Raw genomic sequence first — 20,853 nt, forward strand, 5'->3', positions numbered from 1 at the left:
GGTAGGGGTGGGTGGGAAAGGGATACAGAGGCAGAAAGACTCTGCAACACTTATGGCACTGCTATGAGAAAGGAATAGTGATGAAATTCTCCAAAAACTCCAGGATGTTTTTATTTTTCTATTATTATTCTGGACAACAAGGATGCTATTGAGTCAGCAGCTGAAAAGCCAAGTTGCCCTGCTTTTTTGAGCTGGCGCACTGTGTGACCAGCTCAGGTAAGAGTAGAAGAGCACAAACTCCACTCTCAGTTGCACACATGGTCCCACAGTAAGAGGTAGGGTTGCGTGGACGTGACCTAAGCGGAGGCCCGTCTCCCTGTGGCAGGAGGCTTATGCTAAATCCTTGGATCCTGCAAAGAATCCTAACGTGCTTGTCAGAGCCATAAACAGCATCGATCAGCCGAACTCCCTGGACTTCAACGGCAGCGTTAAGCTGATGGATGCTTGCTGTGGACTTGGCCACAAAAGGTGAATCCTGAGCTTAGTTCAAGTTTCCAAAAAGAAGGGAGAATTTACATGCTGCTTCTCTTTCATTTTTGGTGTATGTTCCACAGTTTTTGCCCAGCTTTTGCAGAAAGAAAACAGAGCACCGATGAGTTGGTGTCTCAACCAGAAGCTATAACAGACCTGGCCACAGGCCAGGGCAGACACACCTGTATCTGCAATGCTACAAGCCGGACAACAGCTGTGCTGAAGGGCAGAGGTGGCGAGAGATAAGGGCTGAGATGAAGAAGGGGTAATCCGTCAGCCACACTGGAGGGTCCTACCACTCCCATCACCTGCAATACAAACAGAGCACATCACCACAACTGACTACTTAAGAGTTTCATCCATGCCATATCCTCCAACGCCAGTGAAATGGAGGTGTCTTCCACTGAGCACTGAGTTGGGGTGGATCTAGGAGAACCAGCCCCCCCAGTGGTCCTTGTGGGAGCTGGGGCCAGTGAGGAGACGGAGTTTTAGCAGGGAAAGGGAAGGGAGAAGAGGGAACCAGCAAGGATGGGAGGAGTGCAGAGGTAACCTGGTACATTTATAAATGTACCCAGTACCAGCCCTGAATGACCAGCACTGGACTGGTGGAACAGTTAGAGTTGGAGGATATGTCATGTAACGACTGTAACAGATAAAAATATGTCATCAAAGCAAAAAGTCTGCATTGAAACTGTACATCATTCCCCTTCTCTTGCTGATCTACTTGAAAAATAATGTCCTAAGTATGACCCAAGTCGGGTTTTGTACAATGTTCAGATTCCTCTCAAACAGAGTCTGCTCTTAGGAGCTCTTAATTACAATTAATCTCACCTGACCCCAGACGTCTGAAGCAGAGTCACCTGCATGTGACCTGGTTGTCTCGAGCAACTTGAAATAACAGTGCAAAAAAATAGGGGAGAGTTATTCAAACCAGTTTGGATGTGTCCCTCAGGCGGAATTAAATCGCAGGCCTGCATATGCCTGTTTCTCTCCAGGACTAGACGCATCTAGATGACGGGAACAGGGAGAAGCTTCCTGGCAGATGCCTAAGCTTAGGGGAAGTGAACACACTCTTCTTTTAACAAATTCAGCCTGGGGAAAAAAGGCATAACCAGTATTCTGCCAGAAAACCAAGGACAATTTAGAAGGGGAAGAGGCAGAGCCCTTTCATTGTATCATTGTGGATTATAATCTAGACATTTCCCCACTTTCCTGGCTGGTGTCTTTTTGAGTTTCATGATGCAACTGGTCTACACATGATACAGCATGCAGTTAGGGGTGCTCCCACAGCTCACAGAGGCCATCATAGTTCTGACAGCTAAAGGTAATTTACTCCTAGCAGTAAGAGTACATCTTTTCCTGGTAGCTCTCCCTGATGTTCCCAGCCAGCTGAACAGAAGCATGATGACTGCACTTCAGCACTGCGGAGCTTTCTGCTATTTTAGGAGTGCTGGCTAATTGTTAATGCAGGCCCTCCGGAGAGCTTGCTGGCGTGATTCACTCTACCATGCCTGCCTGCCAAACTGCAAGGCCATTCTAAACTTGTATTTGAGCTAACTCTGTAGCAACCTCCCCATGTAGCAACCCCAAGTAGTCTGAGGGCCCCCATTTGCAGTACCTCCAAGCAGCTGCCTCAGTTTGAACAAGGAAGGAGTCTTATGGGCTCTGACAGCTTGGAGCCTCCCTGCCCTTGCAGCGACGAGTGCCGAATGGACTCGAAGGACAGGAACCTGGCAAGAACTGATACTGCATTGTAGCTGATTATCATTGTTTTTAAAGCCCCTCAGAGCACTGGTGAACCCTGATAGGTGTCTTGTAACTGCTAGAAAAAGTTATGACGTTTGTGTTCTAAGGAGAAAGCGTTATAAAACCCAACAACAGAAAAGCTAGTGCAGCCTTTCCCCATTTATTTGTATTTTTTCAACATGGAATGAAAGCATGCATGTTTGTCCAAATGCCTGGAGTTACACTGATGTCAAACCGAGGGTTTGCCCCCAGTGTAACAGCTGCAGAAACACTACAGCCTGTCACTGCATGACCAGACCCCGTCTGTATCGTGCCTCTGTTGTAACACGCTTAGGAGCATAAAATGTACTGAGAGTGGGATCTGAACATTGTACAGTGCAAACCTGTACTAGATCAAGCCAGGGACATTGCAAACAGTGGCGTGAATCCACCCATGTAAACCCTTCTGACTAGCCAACACCTGATGGCCTCTGTCAGGGCCATCGGGGTCCTTCCCCACTGGAGACGGTAGGTATCCCCAGTGCCACCCTCTCCCCATCTCTACCAGGTGTGTGCAGTCTCCACCACCCCACTCTCCAACTTGCAGCCCTCAACTCTCAGCTCAATCTGGCACAGGTGGATCTTCAAAGTGGTGCGTGGGAAGCAACGGAAATAAATCACTTGACCACTGCTACCGGTCACTGTATCTCCCCATGCACCACTTCAAAAATGAACCTTGCTCTCTCTAGTGTCACTTGCGAAGTCCCCTTGCGAGTGGTAAGGGGGACAGGTAAAATGACAGGAATGGGAATGAACTATCTTCTGTCCAGAGAAGTCAACAGCCAGGGGGAGGTTTAGCAAAGGTTCACGGGGTTGCCGCTCGGCTACTCACCAGATTGACACACACATTGATCAGAGACCTAAGGTGAGGCAGGAAGGATATGATAGGCTGCCTCTGAAGTGTCAAACAAACCCCTTCAATCAAATTGCTGGCAGGCTCCCACTCAACCTGGCGCCTGCAATACAACAGTAGGTGCCGTTAGCCGCGGGCCTCCTGCCCCCCACCAGACGCTTGCAAACACGGCGACCGACACACAGTGATGCCCACAGAGGAAACGTTTCAGACAGCGATGACGTCCAAGATGAGCACAAAGTGCGCAACAGAGAAAAGGTTTTATCCACGCAGAGCCACAGAGCACACTGGGCGTTTGAGAGAGACAAGAAACGTAGCAGAGGGGTCCGCGCTAGCGACACAAACCCCCTCACAACAGCAGTGGCGGACGGGCTGTGTTTCACTCCCTGGTGCTTCCCTCTGGCCGGTGGTGAGTGCAATGGAGCCACCAGCCAGCTGCCTCGGGGGTGCCTGTGTGGGGAAAAGGTCTGCTGTGCCACGCTCCCAGCTGAGAAGGGACTCCTCCATCCCTTGTGGCTTGTGGGCGTTCTCACCGAAGGGAACAAACCCCATCAGCCGTGAGTGCCCTCGGTAAGCCGCTCTGCAGTCCGGCCTGCTCTGCCAGAGCAACTCCCAGACACAGTCTGCCCTAAACATAGACTGGCCCAGCAGTACAATCTTTACCTTCCTCACCCTGTGTGTGTGGGGGGGCTGATTTGTTCCCAACCAGCACCAAAGTCCTTCATTCCAGGATTCTTTCTTCCCTGACACTTTGTTTTTTTTCACCAAAACAGCTGTCAAGGCTTGTGACAGATGCTGATGGTGTCCTTCCTAATCATAAGCAGGCACAGCGTAGGTAACATGAAAGCGGATTGCACCCTTCAGCTCAGGGCCTGACTCCTCCGAGTAAGCACAGCTCTCAAGCCAGCATCTGACTGTGCACTCGCTGGGACAGGAAGACAAGGCTTGCACAACTTGTTAGCTCAGTGCTAAACAATAAGTCAAGCTCCTCCGAGGACTTCTTAGAGTCACGTGGGGGATCAAGTATCTACTACTTCTTATGCAGACGAGCATACATCTCGTCTTTCAGCATCCACTGTTCCTAAGTCTCCTGAACAGTAGTTTGTTCTTGTTGTTACACATATACCACCTCCCATCAGACACTGGTTTTGGAAGGGGGTGCCCACAGGATACAGTGTATAAGATTCTGGTGCGAGTACCCCAACGGATGGCTCCTGGGGTCTGGCGCCCAGTCCCATCCCTAAGAGACTTCATAGCCCAATGACACTTAAATGTAGTTGCTGCATTTGGTTCAGTGGCTCTGCTGTCTCTCCCTTTGGGTACAGAAGAGCAATTTCAGCAGGTGTAGGTACACGCACAGACAGAGAGAATATGAAGGGAATTCTCATTTATGAGCATTCATTCAGCTTACACAAAAAGGAAAGATCTTGAGGAACAGAAAGACCCCTAAGCTGCCTTTGAGGCAGAGGAATGTATGAGCAGGAAAAGAAGGACTGAGAAGCAGGCAAGACATGTCCAAAAGAATCAAACCAACAGGAAGGAGAAGCATCAAAATCTCTGCCTCTGAATTCCCTACAAGGGTAGGAGTTTTTTAAAGCAGACCGTTAGCCAAAGGAAAGCAATAGACAGTGATGCCAGAAAGAAGAGATCACCTCCCTGTTATTTGCTCCACCTTAGTTGGGTACATATGATTCCCACTGGGACCTAAAATTTTGTGTCCAAGTCCTAAATTCTGATGTCCTCTGTCATTTGGCTTCTCATCTGAGACTGCCAACAAAGTGACTAATTGAAGCAGTTGAGGACATATGCCCATGAGGGTGACTGAGACCAGTGACTCTTCTTACTCAGGTCACAGGGCTGAGAGATTTTATTCTACCCAGACTGGATTTGTATCACTGCCTCTGAGGCAGGAGTGCTCCGTATTGAAGTCACCAAAGCCTGTACCATAATGCTACTAAGTGATGCACCAGGCTTTTGCCAGACACTGACTGGATGCAATCGATGCCATTCTGTTCCCTCCGCTAAGGAGCATTCAGAAGCTACTGCATAGCTCCAGACTGTTTTTATCTTTACAGAGAACATAACAGTATTTTCATGAGGAGGCATGCTGGAAATTACTACAGTTTAACTTTCCATTAAAAAATAAAATTCATCTCCTCAACTCACAGCTAAAATAAAGGGGGTAGTGATATAGTATAAATCTGAAGACTTATTTTGTAGAAAGAAAAAAAAAAAAAAAGATATTTCTGCAAGTTCCCTCTGTAGTTCTTAATAACCACACATTTCTTCTCTGGCTACCAGAAGACACAACAAAAATGTCAACATAAATGCACACTTACAGAGATAGAAACATCTGTTCACTTTCTGATACGTTATAAAGGTTCACTCTAACATGGCAGTTTTAGTTAGATGACATACCCACACTTCAAGGCTTGCAACATCAGAAACGGACCCCAGAGGGTTTCCATTATACCTGCTCACCTCAAAGTAGGCATCTTGTGTATTTTATTGAACATACGATCCAATCTCTTTAAGATGAGGATAAGGGCAGGTCTCACCGCCTCAGCTGTCCAGTCAGTGATGGGCAGCATCTCCATGATGTAGCGCCGGAGACCTCGGCTTTCCATCGTCTGTGTGTCATAAGGTGCCAGTTTCAGCAGGGAATGTGCAATTTCCGCCAGTCTAAAAACAGGGTTTATTAAGAGGAAAATCAAACACAACCGGCATTTCTCCACACGTGCTTATGAACTAACAGATAAATCTTCAGTAGCCTAGTAAAAAGAAAAACTGTAAAAGTCAGATCTGCTGCTATTTAAACTCTTAGATCCAATATCATAGTTCCTGGTCTGTGAAGATTGTTTTGCTGAAATCACTGTTTATATTTATGTACATGTGAATGGCCTAAAGAATATTTTCACATTGGTATTAAATGCACCAAAGAAACATCAGGAACCACGAATTTGTGCAGCTAAAAACGAAGTGCCTGAGCTGTTCATAAGATTATAACATTGCAATTGCCTCTGAAACACAGACCTGACATCACCTGTATGTCAATTAATGAGTGATTTGGTTCGGGTTTGTAGTTGTTTTTCAGTGTCACCACTTCTAAGAGGTCTCACTGTGCAATTTCTTGGCGTTAAATTTAAAAATAATGTGCTGTCCCATAGGTTTACACAACATGTACTCTGTGTGATTACTCCCTGCAGCTTTGATTTGTTTCTCCTAACACTTCTACAGATTGTGTTGCTGTTTCTTCTTCTAACCCTCCCAGATGGCCTTGCCGATGGCATTTTCTGTATTGACTGTGAAATACCATGGCAACATTTAACTTACACTTGCGGTTGGACAAAGATCTACTGAAATACTTGAATATTTGCAGTAGACAAAGAGAAGCAATAAAAATACACCTACTAATAAAAGGGACAGAAATCTATATACTCCCTGAAACACGAACAGACTTTGTAGTGGACAAGTACAGTACAAACCTGCTCATATTGTGGGGGCTTCTTCTGAAATGCTTTCAACTAATGGAACATACTTCTCTTTAAAATCTGCTTAGCAATGTCAAGGGAAAGGAGTTCCTTAGATTGACCAAAAGTGCTGTAAAAGTGTTTCTTTATCCAGTATTTCTTTATTATTACTTTATACAACAACTTTGTTCTATTATGGAGTAGTTCTGTTTTCTTAAACACTGTGAAACTTAAATTATCATATAATTATGCTTCTTTCTGGAAATAAAGTAACAGTGGCAATACAGTATCAGTGGCACATAATGATGTATGGAAACTTTCTTATGCATTATAAAGTATAAGAGCCATCTCATCCGACTTGAGATGTCAATCTCAATTAATCTTCCAGCTCTGTTCATGCAGAAACAAGCAACCTAGAAAATTTTACTGTTCCTGAAATACTGGGATAAACAGCTCATTGGATATTCATCTCTTTTCACTGGATCAAAAAAGATCTTTATGACTTTTACAGACTAAACATTTAACTTTTAAATGGCTACAATTATGTGAGATTAATCCTGTCTGAAGTGATGAGCATATGATCTTGTTTTCTGAAGTCTCTGAAATGGCATCTGCCAGCCTCCCAAGACCATAGCTGTCACATCACATTCTGGTAAATCTGCTCTCTGCTTAGAGGTAAGGTTTTTGCCTACAGTGGTTAAATAGTGTCAGTCATTCCACTGATACTTATGAAATGAATTTATGTAAGAATCAAGATGATGCTGGCTTTTATTTAGGGCTAACTATGATAAAGCAATTCAGGTTCCAACCCCAATAAACCAGTTATTTCTAACACTTTCCAGGAGATGTAAGAGAATTAGAGCACAACTTATAGTCCTCTGCAAATCAATCCATCAATCCCTTAGTTTTACTGCTGTAACCTTTGACCATGGAAGACCACCTCTCTTGAAAAGAATGCAGTATTTGCCAGCTAATACTGTGTACTGCGACTCTGCTTTATGGAAATCTTCTCACAAGAAAGTATCCTTCCAGAAAATATACCAATAACACCTTCTGTACATACAGATTTAATTTTGTTAAGCTCATCTTTTAAGAGAGGGATATAAAATAGGTCAAGAACAATTAAACTCAAGTACTCAGGAATATAAAAACTTGTACAAATTCAGTTCCCACATTACTGTTAAACTGCAGATACTTCTGGGTAGTACACTAGAGCATTCTTATGTTACATACAAATGTAAGACTAGGATAATAAAAAAGAAGCCAGCCCCTTTCTTTACTGTATTAAGTAAAGTTCATTGATCAGATACATGTTCCTCACTCCCATTAAAATCATAAAGAAAACCAACCCATGTCTAACCGAGGGCATAATCTGTCCTGAGAATCTCACCTTTGTTTCTAATATAAGATTACAGTTCTTATATTTGCCAGTGCAGGGCTTGAGGGGGGGGAACAGCAACATTCAATTCATATGGAAACACACAAACCCACCTCCCAACTCCCGAAGGAATTTGTGGCATTTGTTAAAGATGACCTAAATTAACAACAAACACGGTTTTGTGTTCTATAGAGACAGCCCGATTCCAACGATCTCTGATGGTGACAGAATCTGCCAGCTAAGGAGCTTTGCCATTTTTTTCAAAGCATGCATGCAAAAGGTAGAAGGGCTTTTAGAGGGTTTTCCTTGATCCAAGGGCAGGAAGAGAGCTAGTTCAGTGCATTGCTAGTATCTGTCACCCTTCATCTTACTTTACAGGGTATTCCTGAGGAAAAAAGTATAGCACTCAAAGAGAGGAATAATTCACAGGCCTCTTGGGGTTCAGGGAGCAACATAAATTCCTTTTAAGGTGGTTGTGATTCACTTTTGAGGCCCATCCCAAACAGCTTAAGATAACTTTGCTATCTTTCCTATTTACTTTAATACTCTACTGGGCACCGTTTGGCTTAGGCCATAAAAAAGTGCCTTTTGGTATTAAGCTATTCTGTATTCAAAGAATGATCTTGAAGTATTTCTCTGCCATTCAGATTTCAGAATTCGGATACCTGTCTCCCTGTGACCCCTGCCAAGGGATGCACTAGAACTGCTTCATATTAATCCCAGTTTTCTTTCTGACAGGTGCCAGTCAGAACACTGCTAACTGTGGCTCACTTGGAGAATATCTGTGCTGTTTTCATGGTGACACACCTTACCATGAAACAAATCTAATGAGATTATGCTTCCTGAGGGAATACTACATCAGAAAGGGGTTTCCCTGAAAATGAATGAAAAACTGAAAACGGAATCAGGTCCATTCCCTCTTGTCCCAGTTTTTGCTGTCATTTACACCTGGGCAAACGTCTCAGTAGCAACTTAATGCTATTTTGTGTTTACCATGAACAAACACATGAGCGAACACAGAGGGGAGAATCATGTCCAAAGTGCTTAGAAAGCCATACCCCCAACTTCTAGGCCAGCATCACATGGAATGGTTTGCAGTGAGCATCTAATCAGCAAGCTGGACTCAGTGCTGCACCTTATTAAAAGATATGCAGCTGCTGTATCACACACTGAGGTGGTGGTCCTAAATGCCTTTTGCCCCAGCCTCCCCCATATTTCAGGCATTTATGCAGTACAGTGGTTGCTCTGCCTTTCTTGCTCGTTAGCAGCTGGTTCTGATGCACAGTGTCACAGGGGAGGATAAAGGTCGTAGTCAGCCAGCCAGGCAGCTTCCCCACCCCTTGCCTCGCAGAGGCAGCCTTATCAGCTCTGCTCCTTGCTGCAATTTATTCTGATGTATCAGATGGGCTGCCAGGGAGCTATTTCAGCCACTGGAGGTGGGGGTCTAAATGAGACCAGAGGAGAACATATGAAACCTTTCTTTTACACAAGTAGCATAAGGTATGATCCAAGGAACATCCAACATCCAAAACAAGCTCTGCATGTTTCAGACAGCAACACGCAACTGCAGTACCAAAAAGTGATTCCATCTGCTATTACGAAAAATGAAGAGCTAAAAGAAAGGAATCCCCCTGAAATGAACAAGTAAAAGCAGAATGCCTGTGGAATACCTCATGTGGGACTTCACATCCAGCAGCTCCAGAGAAGTGACTCGGGGCTCACCAGCCAGGTTCTGCAAAATCTTCAGCCTTGGACCACAGTGCTTGTAAAACTCTGTGCAGATATTCAGCAACGACTCCCGCGGTCTCCTGAACTCCTCCCTGGCAATTCGTTCATCTAGCTCCTCTCGGGGAAGACCCTGGCCCTCTTCCAGTAAGTGAAGGTTCTCCCTGGAGGATATAAAATGAGGAAAAAGTAGGAAGTGTTATAGGCAGTGGAACAGCAGAGGCAGATTATAACAACCTCTCCAACTTGGTTTTGCAACACGTTTTCTACTGCAAATGAAAAGAAAGAGAGATGCACCTGCAATAAAAAAAAAAAAAGGGCAAATTATAGTCTGCAAACTCATGCTAAAAATACAGATAATTTCGATATGAACTATCCTTTGCTACCCTCCCCTGAGAAAAGGCTGCCTGTCACAGAAACAGTGGGTGGGACTCAGTGAACCTGGAAACTGCTGGGGAACAGTCCATCACATGTCAAGGAAGACTGGGTGAAGAATTTACGTACCTGATAAAGTGTAGTTTGGCTCCCTGTTCTGGGTACCTGGAAAAACAGAAACAGTGCAATTGTAAACAGCAACTTAGTAGTGCCTAAACCGTGCCTTTCTGAAAGAAGGCAACCCTGTTCTAGCCCAGATAGATACTCACCATGGGCAGGATGGTATCTGGTGTCACTGGAACAATGGCTGCATGCAGTGAGCAACCACACTGAATAGCCTTTACCTCCCAACTGGCAGAAAACTAGAGATGCCTATAGTTACTGCCCTTGTCACAAAAGGAAAAATTCAGGCTTAAAAACCATAGCTCTCTTTCGAGCAATTTCTCTTAGTGATTTTCACCCCAGTGCTCAGTCTGTTCCAAGAAGCCAGAGCTCACCTAGTGAGTGTTTTTTTTTGTTTTATTGTCATTTTCTCTTGCCACTTCTTGTTGAGAAAGCATTAACAAACCCTGCACCGCTTGGCTAACACGTCCTAGGCTGGAACAGCGACCATTCTACCATCACAAGATTCCTGCTGTTGCTAGCAGATGTCTGTTGCAATGGTAACACAACAGAAGAAACAAGGGCAGGAAACCTGGAGCAGTGCAAAAATATTTTGGATCAGAGACTGAACGACTGATAACCAGAAAGATCTGGAAATGTAAACCAAGATGTCTGAGTCACACAGCATCAGGAGTTTCTACATTGCCTGTCAGCAGATACATATTAACTGCTCTCCAAAATCAGCAGACAAATAATAGAGCACTACTTTCCATTACACCTTATTTACCTTAGACCGGGCAATCTTGCAATGGAAGTAAATGGCATATATCCACTTCAGACTTGAGCATGAAGGGGTTTATCTGCTTCTCAGATCCGGGATAGAAATTCAGAGCTATGTTTCATCGATGCCTGAATTGGTCTTAAAGAATAACAGACTGATTCCAAGAGTTAGCAACCAAGATTTCTACACTACACATCTATAAATTGTCATAATAGCTCTTTGATGATCCATGCAGAGACTGATTTCTATCTCTCTTCAATATAAAAAAAAAAAGACAGGGAGTAACTTGGAAAGCATGCTTTGCCAGGAGAGCGTTCCTGATTTTCCGTCTTATATGGTGCACAGTATTGTACTAGACTATTGGGTGTGCACAGACTCAAATGAGAAATCCAGAGTAAATACTCTGCTCTGGAAGAACAGCTACTCCAGCTTTTGCTAGGGGAAAATTCCCTTCCTAAGTCCGCACAAACATTCAACTTTAAGCACAGTAAGGCATAGCCTGGCCAGGAGAAGGCAGGGCTGCCCAGAACAGTAATCAGTACTGCAAAGAACACCTTCATAATCCCAAGTGCTTGTGGGTGGATTTTGTAGCAAGATTTCTTAAACCCTTGCCCTATGACTGAGTAAATTGTCCAGTGGCCTCGCCTAATTCACAGCAGCCTAACTGGGATGGCCAGTATGGCCAGGGAGCAGTATTACATTCTGCTGGTGCCATCTCTTTCCTTACTTCCTCCTTCCATGTGAGGTTTTTATGTGAGCTTTTTGTGGTTTTTTTTCTAAGAACAAAAGTATTCCCAGTCATTCTTCCCTTTCTCTCAAATCCTCTGCCACCCATTCCTTTGCTGTCTGTAACTGCAAAAAAATCCAGACCAACGTGGAGGCAAAGATGACGGAAAGGGACTGTAGGAAAAGTAAAAGTGATCAGGAAACAGAAGAAAAACTGGAGGAGGTGCTAGTCTCTGTGAATCCCAAATGGCATTCAGTTTGAGCTTGTACTGCTGTTCAGTCTTTCAGAAAAAAGCCAGAGGGAATCTGACCCTTCTGCTATCCAAGTGGGCTCCGCCCAGTGGTTGCTTTGACGGTGGGCTCAGAAGAAGGCAACGCAGAGAACTGAGGGACGCAGCTGTTTTGTCAGTATGCTTCTAGAGTGTGAAAAGGGAAACAAGATGGCATGTCCTCCATTTTGATATCCTGGTCTTCTATGTAGTCCCATGGTTTTAAACTAGAAATTCTAGTCTTGGGGATTTTGGTCCTGGGCTGTATGCTCTTTTTATCCAACTATTTTCTCTCACAGTACCTAGAGCAGTTCCTTGGACAGCTGAGGAAGTGCTCCAAGCACTCTGAGCAATAAGATGAAGATGTTACCTTACCTAACATCCCCCCCCCCCCCCCAACCAATCAAGAAAAAAACAAACAAACAAACAAAAACCTGTTCAGAAAAATGAGAAAGACAGAAAAGCTCACTGACTTACCTGGTGTTCACACCTGCTGACATGGTGTGGTTTGCTGTTGTGGTCCCTTTATGGCCTTGGTCACATCGACTCATCTGTGGGGCTGTCATAGGCCTGGCAAAGGGAAGGTGAATAGCACACTAAAGACTAACAGTTGCACTGAAATTCTGCTTGTGATCTGGTGAAATTTGGCGCTAATTTTACCATGTCTAAAACTCAACCATTATTCAAGCTAAGCTGCGTATCGTGACCTCCAGTGCACTGCCTCTCCCCACACTCATAACCAAACGCAGACTCAGACCTTTGAACCATGTGGGTTACCTGGTGAGAACTTCTACACTGTACAAGAGGGCCTGCAAAGAGGTGGCAAGGGCAGCCATAGCAGCAATCTCCTCACGGGCTGCTGTCACAGTCTCCACTTGAGAGGTTTGTCTCTTCAGTTTCTGCAAGTAACAGGGAACCAGCGCTTCCAAGACCATCAGCATCTGGAGGCTGGAAAAATAACCAGTACTTGGTCTGTTTAATTTTGTCGGTCCTGAAACTCCCATCAGGCAGAGGCTTAAGCTTCTATCTGAAGACCCTTGGATCTCTCACTAGCCTTGTGATTTCACTGCTTCTTACTAGATAAGCAGTCCTGGGACAAAGAAACTCTTGAGTCAGGGACTTCAGGGAGGAAATCAGCTGATATATGAAACAATAACCTAAACTTCTGGGTATATCTTCTGAACATGTCATCCATTTGCATTCATTCATTTTCCCTTCCAAAGACTCCTTTCCTCTCTGGTTCCCTCTTGGAAACTAATCTTTTTGCTTTAGCAGTCCACCTCCCCTCTTTCTGCATCTTCCTGTTCTTTCCAGCTACCCCTTTGTCCCTCTCCAGCCCCCTCTCCATTGCTTCTCTGAAAACAGAAACCTGCAGGACACAGCGTGATCTCCACATTGGAAGTACGGCTTATGTGTTGCTGCTCAGGTTGCCATCCAGCTTAGTGCTGCAGCCAGTGGCTGGCAGAATTTGGAGCCAAGTGCCCTAGGAAAGGTATCAACAGGCAGAGGTTTGGCCTCACAGAGAAGCCCTGTGCTTGGAATGCATTGCTATGTCCTCTGCCTCCGTTTGTCAGCCTTGCTTTCGCATGCTATACACAGCTTTTATGCTTTTTCTGAGTCTGCACAAACCAAGAAAACAGATCAGCACCTTCTGAATGATTCAGGAGCATAGGCCACCACCGTCACACACAGCTTGATGGCTTCACTGATTGAAAAGGTCAAGTCTTCGTTCCCATAGCAGAAATCTAAGGGAGTAAAGCAGTATGAGAATACTATCACACAAACAGTGAATATGAAAGGAGCTAGCACACTCTTTCTTTTTCTCCCTCTTCAATTGCTTGCTTCTCACGTTAACAATCCCCAATAAGCTCTTGATTTTTGACAAAAATCTGTCTATATAAAGGAAACATATGTTACACTCCCACTTGCACCCCGCCATCCAAGAACCCAGTAGGTGAGAAACAGTTCTCAGTAGGTCAACTATGCTGAGCATAAGGCCTGCAGCTGCCACTGGAGTCCCATTTCAAACATCACTCATCACAAGCAAAATCTTAAGCTCATACATGACAAGAACACATGTCAACTTAATGACATTTTTTATGCTCCCTCCACTTTTTCCTAGATGTTTCCACCACACTAAAAATGATGCTGATACACCACAGATGGCAGAAGATAGTCCTACTTCTGAAAAATCAAGCCCCTTCTATGCTGGCAGCCACATGGGCACCAGCGCAAGAGTGGGTCTGGTTTGCTAGTGATTTGAGAAAAAAATTTCAAAAGCATTTAAGTCCCATGCTACAAATATTACTTTGGGGATAATTAGTGCCAGGCACCAAGAAACTAAAGTATCCAAAGAACAATATTTGTAATACAACTATAGTCCCATTTTTAGAAGTGACTTTGATATATAGAAGCCCAAGTCAAAGTTAAGGTCCCAAAGCATGTAAATGACTATGAACAATGGAACGTGGAAGTCAGATGCTTTAGACAATTCTGATCTTCATATAAAAAATACCAGGTACACAACATACTCATCCACAGTCTCATCAACACACACTTCGGAATTTTCAGAGATGCCTTCAAATAACCCTCCACAGAAAACCTAAATATTTTATGTAACGTTTACTACAGTCCACAAAGAGGAAGAAATATCTTATTTTGTATCATTTTTATTATAACTTGTGATATTTTGTACCATTTTTATTATAACTTGTGATAGAATTGTGCAGCATTGTAAAATCCCAGTATATAAGAAAGCTTTAGCTCTAAGGCTAGACAGGCTTCACGGTTCATCAAAAGAAGTATTATTTAAGGGAAATGCAAATTAGGAAAATAAGTTAAAGATCCTTATAAAAATCAGCAAAAATTACTTCCCTGCAAATCACAAAGCAGCCAAATTCTTAAATGCCACATTGCACATATAACTATCAAGAGTTATAGTACCCTGGATACATCATACAGCCGTATATATTCTGCTTTGTGATAAATCAACACACCCCCTACAGCTCAGCACTGCTGAATGTCTGAATGGCATCCATCATTTACTAGTCATAGTCTGCCCACGGGAGAGGATGCTTTTGTTTCCTGCCCACATGGAGCAGTGGAGAGGATGACACTGATCTTGTCAGCATGATACAGTTTATTAGGCATCTTTATTCTTCACCCACACATGATAAAATTCAAAATGCCAGGGGCTAGTCTCACACTAGCAGTCTCAATGCAGAAAAAGTAGCTTTAGAATAAAATAAATTAATAATTCCCCTCCTGCAGAAAATATCAAAAGGATAGTGGTGATAAAGCCTCATGAGAAAAGCCTCATGAGGCATAAGAAACTGTTAGGACAGCATTCTGGGAGAAGAAAAGGGCCCTGAACAAATCATGCTGCATCAAATGCATGTTGAATCAATAAACAACAAACCAGAATCACTGAATAAAGGGTGCTTTGCTGTTACCTAGTGACTTGAGAGGCTTTTCTGCTTTCACCAGCTCTAAGATGTCCAAAATGTCTGGAGTATCTCCCTCTAAAGACTGCAGCAGGTCAAACAGGCACTGAGCTGACACTCCTTTGCTGGTCCCATTGTTTGTAGCATCCTGTTTCAACAACAGACATCCGTGGTTGGTTTTCTGAGGGCTTTTGTGCATCCCAGGCATCTTTACCTGGAGGTGTGGGCAACCTTTTTTTTTGGCAAAGGGCCTACATGGAGTTCGAGAGCTTACTGCTGTCAAACGATAAGCCTTGCCTGACTCAATGGATTGGTGCAACGGTGGAAGCATGATCTAAAAACTGCACACAGCTTTACTTTCCAGAAAAAGCAGATCTTTGCTGTCGTGGGAAGGAGAAAGCTGTGTGTGTTTACAGTGTATATGCAGTCATATTTGGCAGTCCCATTTAAAATTCAAGTTTCATTAACTTGTTCTAACTCACTAAAATGTTAAGAAGTAATTAGTGAATATTCCAAAGCATAGCTAATCCAGTCTTATAGTTCACATGTACTGAAACTTGGCATTAAAATTTTAGTTCCCATTGCTGGATTCTAAGAAAGGATTTGCATTTAAAGAGTTGCAAATAATTATTGTCCTTTTATAACCTATTTATACACAGGACTTTAAAGTGAAACCACGTTTACTAGCCTGGATACCAGTGACCCATTATTACCTCAGCATCCTGCTCAATCAATTGATGAACAAAAGCACGCAGAAATAAGTTCAAGACATGGCTCTGTGCAGCACCATGTGCAAGTAAGGACGTGTTCAGTAAGAACCGTGCTGCTGCTCCAGCTGTTTTCTCTTTGTTATCTCTGATGAGGGTCTGGCTGCATACACAGGCTTCCCCACACTGAGACTGGGGAACAGCTTTTACTCACAGGGAACTCCAGGAGAGGGGCCACACTTGCAAACAGCTGCAGAATAAAGGGCTTGCGATGCAGAACGTAGAACTGGCGGCATGCAAACTCAATCGCTTGGCGTAACTGTGGGTTGCTCTCATAGTCGGCGTATACCTGAGCAAATAAAAAAGGACATGGAAATACTACTCCAGTGGAAGGGCTCTCTATCTCCTGACGCCAGATCGAATCAACTATGGCCTTGTCATTCCCCATATGTTTGCCTAACGTTTTTAAAGGTGGAGGCTTGACCACCCCCCCGGCAATGCATTTCAGGGACAAACTATCCTTAAAAAAAAGTTTTGCTTGTCACGCTTGAACCTTGTCACAGCTTTAGTCCATTATTTTTTGTCCTATGTATCAGAGATAGATTCCTTCCCTCTCCTTCCTAGAAGCACTTGTTTGAAAGTAGTGCTTTCTTCCTCAGTCTTCACCTTTTTCAGTTAGGCAAGTCCCAGCTCTTTCAGTCCTTTCTCACATGACATGTTTTCTAGATGTACATCCCTGTTCCAGTCTGCAGTCTTTCCAGTTAACTGATGTTTTTTGTGCAGTGCCCATGGCTGGACATTTCAAGCCAGGAGTGCTGCCGATTGGAGCAGCAGAATTACTCCACATTTCTTTCACAAGATATCAATCTGTATAGTCATCCCAAGAATGGCATTTGAGAGAGATTTTTTTTTTCCTTCCACAGGACACTGTTGATTCATGTTTATTTTCAGATCTGTAACAACTCCAGTATTCTGCCCTGCAGAAGTGTTACTGAATCAGCTGCTTTCCCTTCCTATTTATGCCGCTGGTTATTCACAAGTAAGGACTTAACGTATGTCCAACCTGTTCAACATAATCTGGGTTTTTCTTTTATTTTCAGACTGCACCCTCAGTTTGTCAAGACAATTTGAACTCCTAGCCTGTCCTCCAACACACTGTCAATTCTGCCCACTTTTTACATATTTTAAGTTTTTTAGAGTGGCATTTCCTTCAGGGCTGGCCACTGAACCATGCAGCCAATGTGTTGCCAAAGACGTGGGATTTGTTTCTCAGGTATGTAAACAATATAAATTGCTAGGAACAACATCACTGTGTGTCCTCCTTCTGTCCAGTTCAACAGCCTGTCTGAACTTCTCTCCTGGTATGAGTCTGGGGGAGGTTTGGGGTGGGGGTATGCAGGATTTTCTTGCTATTTGCTGGCAACAGGTAATGTTGAGATTTTATGGTAGTGCAAAATTTGCATTACAGCACAGGGCTCTTGAAGGGTCCTAAAAAATTGTTAGTGTGCGACACCTCTGCAGAGATGTATTCACTGCTTAGTAGCCTAGTAGGCTGAAGAGATTGGTATGTCTTATAGACAGTCAGAAGCCTCTAGTGAGCTTATAAGGACAGTTAATCACCATGGCCCGTTACACTTACAATATCTCATTTACTTGACAAATGGGAAATAATTAACTGTACGTGCATTTCACCAAGAAAAGCATAACAAAAAGAGGCCTGTGGGGAAACGTGCATGTACGCATCAGGAATTAAGCTATTAATGGTTGGTTCAAGCCCAGAAGCGGTAGAAGAATTTCTTTGTAATGACAAACCGATCAGCTGATCTCGAGTGCCTGGAATGGAGAAGTGAGGATCTGCAAAACCAAATAAACTCAGAAACACTTGGGTTTTCTTTTGGAATTACTGTTTTGCCTCCTAAGAGTGGTATTTCATTAATTTCATTAAGTAGTTTAAAATAATTGGTATGGGGCAAGGGAGGATAGGAAAGAATTACAAAACTAATTTCTCTCAATATGACAAGTGGAAATGAAGGGAGAGTCCTCCACAATTTTGAATGGATACTGCCAAATACTTCAAATTAAGCTATTGAGTTATTTTATTTCAAAATGTCTTGTTTCTAATGAATAAATCTGTGCATTGCAAACCTGGATCTAATATGTACTTATCCAACCATGCAAGGCATGACATTAGAATTTCCAGTTACTAAAGAGTTTGTTTAGATAGCTAAATTCATCACTGGTCCTAGTTATTGTGCTCTGTTAACTATATTAAAATGAGCATGCATAAGGATGCCATAGTCATTGCTTCTTTTACAGAAACAATAGGTTTTTTCTGTATTTGCATTATAATACTAAATCCTTATTTGGATACTGTCTTCAAGCCCTGCAGAAATAATCTTTCTGTCTGTAAAAGAACTGTATCTACTTTTTATTTATTTTCAGTATCTGATTTTTGTCAAATGTCAACAGGAAAAAGGCATGTTTGTACACCCCAAAGGAAAGAGAAACTCCACCTCTAACACTTCCAATATTTGTCATCACTCACATGCAAAGACCACATACAGTTTTTCACAAACATTTAGTCTTCTTTTCTGTTGCTGTTTAAATTGCAGAGAATACAATTATCATACATCAAAAAGTGAATATAATTTAGTTTCCATCAGCAAGTAGCAAATCCAGATATTTCAACTATTCCCCAAATTTCAGCCATCCCTGGAGGAAAGAACACTGAGGGAGACCCAAGGTCCAAAGTTTTTCCAGAAATTTCACATTTCTATGTGGAAGTACATAGTAAGGGAAGCAGACATTCATTTACTTAACATAAAGAAGACGACAAAAGGTACTCAAGAAGAAAAGGGAATGTAGTCTCAGGAGTTCTGATCTGGGCCATCCCACCTTGATCTGTTGTGTTCTTGGGGCCCCCAAAATCTGTGATCTCACCAGGACTCAGCAGTTTAACAGTCAGTTCTATGACAAAGTGCTCACTCGGAAGTCTTCCTTTGTATTGTTCATGGAAATGGCTCACCTGCAACATGCTGGGGAGGACCCACTGGTACCCGCTGAGGGAGAAGAGGTGGTTAAAGTGCACGGCTGTGTTGATGACTGTGGCAGCGTACTGCCTCAACAAGGCACTGTCCTCAGGGTGCAAGATCAGGGCACCGTTGAAGACGTTCAAGAACAGCATGATCTCGTCCCCCCAGGGGAACTCGCTGGGCATGCCAAGGAACATCTCCTCCAGCAGCTTAATCCACAAGCTTTTCTGAAGAGTATCCAGACCAAAGAGCTCTTTCCCAGCTGTGGGGGAGAAGAGGCAACAGCAATCAACTCTGTCCACCACAGCCAGCCTCACAACATTCCCAGAAGTCAAAGGCCCTTCCAAAGAATCATCCCACAACACCGACCATTGTTCTGCCTTTTTAAAATTATTTCACCCATCCTGTACTTTGAAAGTGCCCATAGGGCTCAAGTAAACCTTCACTTAAAGCAACACACTTAAAGATGAATGACAAATATCACACAGCTCATTAAGTCTGCTCCCCACTGGTTGGAAATTCTCCTCTTAAAAAGTGAAAGCAGATCTGAGCTTGTACCTGTATCATCTGCCTCATACAACTTGAATGGCTGTGTGGATTTATGCTGAATTTTTATTCTTCAGGTGTCCCAGACATTACAGGACATTGATGCAGAGTTACAATAATGCTTCTGAAAGCAAGTGCCTTTAGGGCCTGTTACAAAACTTGCCAGTGCTTACCACCCTGCAACAGTGGCCTGTTTAATCCACAAGTCAGGCTGGAAACCCTACTTGACATTCAGAGCAAAGCTTCTAAGAAGTGGGCTGTTTCTATATCCCTGCTTCAGAATTTGCCAGTCCTCATTGGAAGTCCTTTCCTTCCTCAGGGTGGGTGGTGAAGGGCTCTGACGAATCCTTTCTAGGTGCAGTTATGCCACTGGACACAGTATTTTAGCTGTAGCCTCATGCATGATTTTAATATATAATTATAACTTATTCTCATTTGGATCCAAAGAAAGTAGCTTTGTCTGGAGACCTCTAAGGGCAAAGCCCTTTCTGCTGTTGTGCTTACAAACCAACAGCTATGTATTGCTTTCCCTGGGAAGAGATTTATTAGCTTTCAGTAATGCTACAATCCTGTGTGTTTCTAAGGCAAATTAAGTGCCTCACAAAAACCTTCTGGACCCTGTACAACCACCAGAGAAAGCTATCAAAGGGCCATACCTTGGGGATCACTGAAGAGTGAGAACTCGGCATCAATGGCACTTCGGGGAAATGAAGGCAAGCGGAGGAGGTCCTCCTGGAGCATAGATACATGGGACTGCTTGTGGGCAGTAGGGATTTTCTGTGTCAGTGATATGAGGAATAACACCCGCCCCACCTCTTCTAGCTTGCGGGTGAACACCTGAAAGAGAAAAAGAGACAAGGATCAGAATCAGCCTGATCAAAGTGTTCTTTACAATGTATATGCACTTTTCTAGGTTAGCTTCTATGGCTTTCTCTTCCATGGCAGGGATGCTGCGCTCGTGGCCCAGAAGATCCTGTTAGAATTCACAGGGCTAACGCTGCACCCTTTTGTTAGGATTTGTGTGACCACTGTTCTTCAGCCCAGGTCCACAAAGATGGATACTGTTTGCAAAAGAGCTTTTAGCAACACTTTCTATTTCAGTGTTGTGGAGGACTTGGAGTGGTTGTCAAACACTTTGCAACTGTGACATGTGGTCCTTTGTAGATTAACGTAAGCTTTGCCAGTGTGAA

General features: G+C 43.5%; 1 protein-coding gene across 1 annotated transcript in view; it reads right to left on the reverse strand.

Moving 5' to 3' along the window:
• UNC80 (unc-80 homolog, NALCN channel complex subunit) overlaps nt 1-20,853 on the reverse strand; it is a 129,844-nt gene that overhangs the window by 19,794 nt on the left and 89,197 nt on the right. Inside the window, exons 43-54 of the mRNA XM_056348450.1 lie at nt 20,320-20,500; nt 19,111-19,379; nt 16,300-16,434; nt 15,388-15,526; nt 13,584-13,680; nt 12,713-12,883; nt 12,413-12,505; nt 10,187-10,222; nt 9,628-9,846; nt 5,591-5,791; nt 3,089-3,212; nt 654-779 (exon numbers count right to left, since the gene is read on the reverse strand). Coding sequence (XP_056204425.1) covers nt 654-779; nt 3,089-3,212; nt 5,591-5,791; nt 9,628-9,846; nt 10,187-10,222; nt 12,413-12,505; nt 12,713-12,883; nt 13,584-13,680; nt 15,388-15,526; nt 16,300-16,434; nt 19,111-19,379; nt 20,320-20,500 — 1,791 coding nt within the window. The remainder of the gene's footprint in view (nt 1-653; nt 780-3,088; nt 3,213-5,590; nt 5,792-9,627; nt 9,847-10,186; nt 10,223-12,412; nt 12,506-12,712; nt 12,884-13,583; nt 13,681-15,387; nt 15,527-16,299; nt 16,435-19,110; nt 19,380-20,319; nt 20,501-20,853) is intronic.

This window comes from Falco biarmicus, chromosome 8 (genome assembly GCF_023638135.1).
Source record: "Falco biarmicus isolate bFalBia1 chromosome 8, bFalBia1.pri, whole genome shotgun sequence".
Classification (NCBI taxonomy): domain Eukaryota; kingdom Metazoa; phylum Chordata; class Aves; order Falconiformes; family Falconidae; genus Falco; species Falco biarmicus.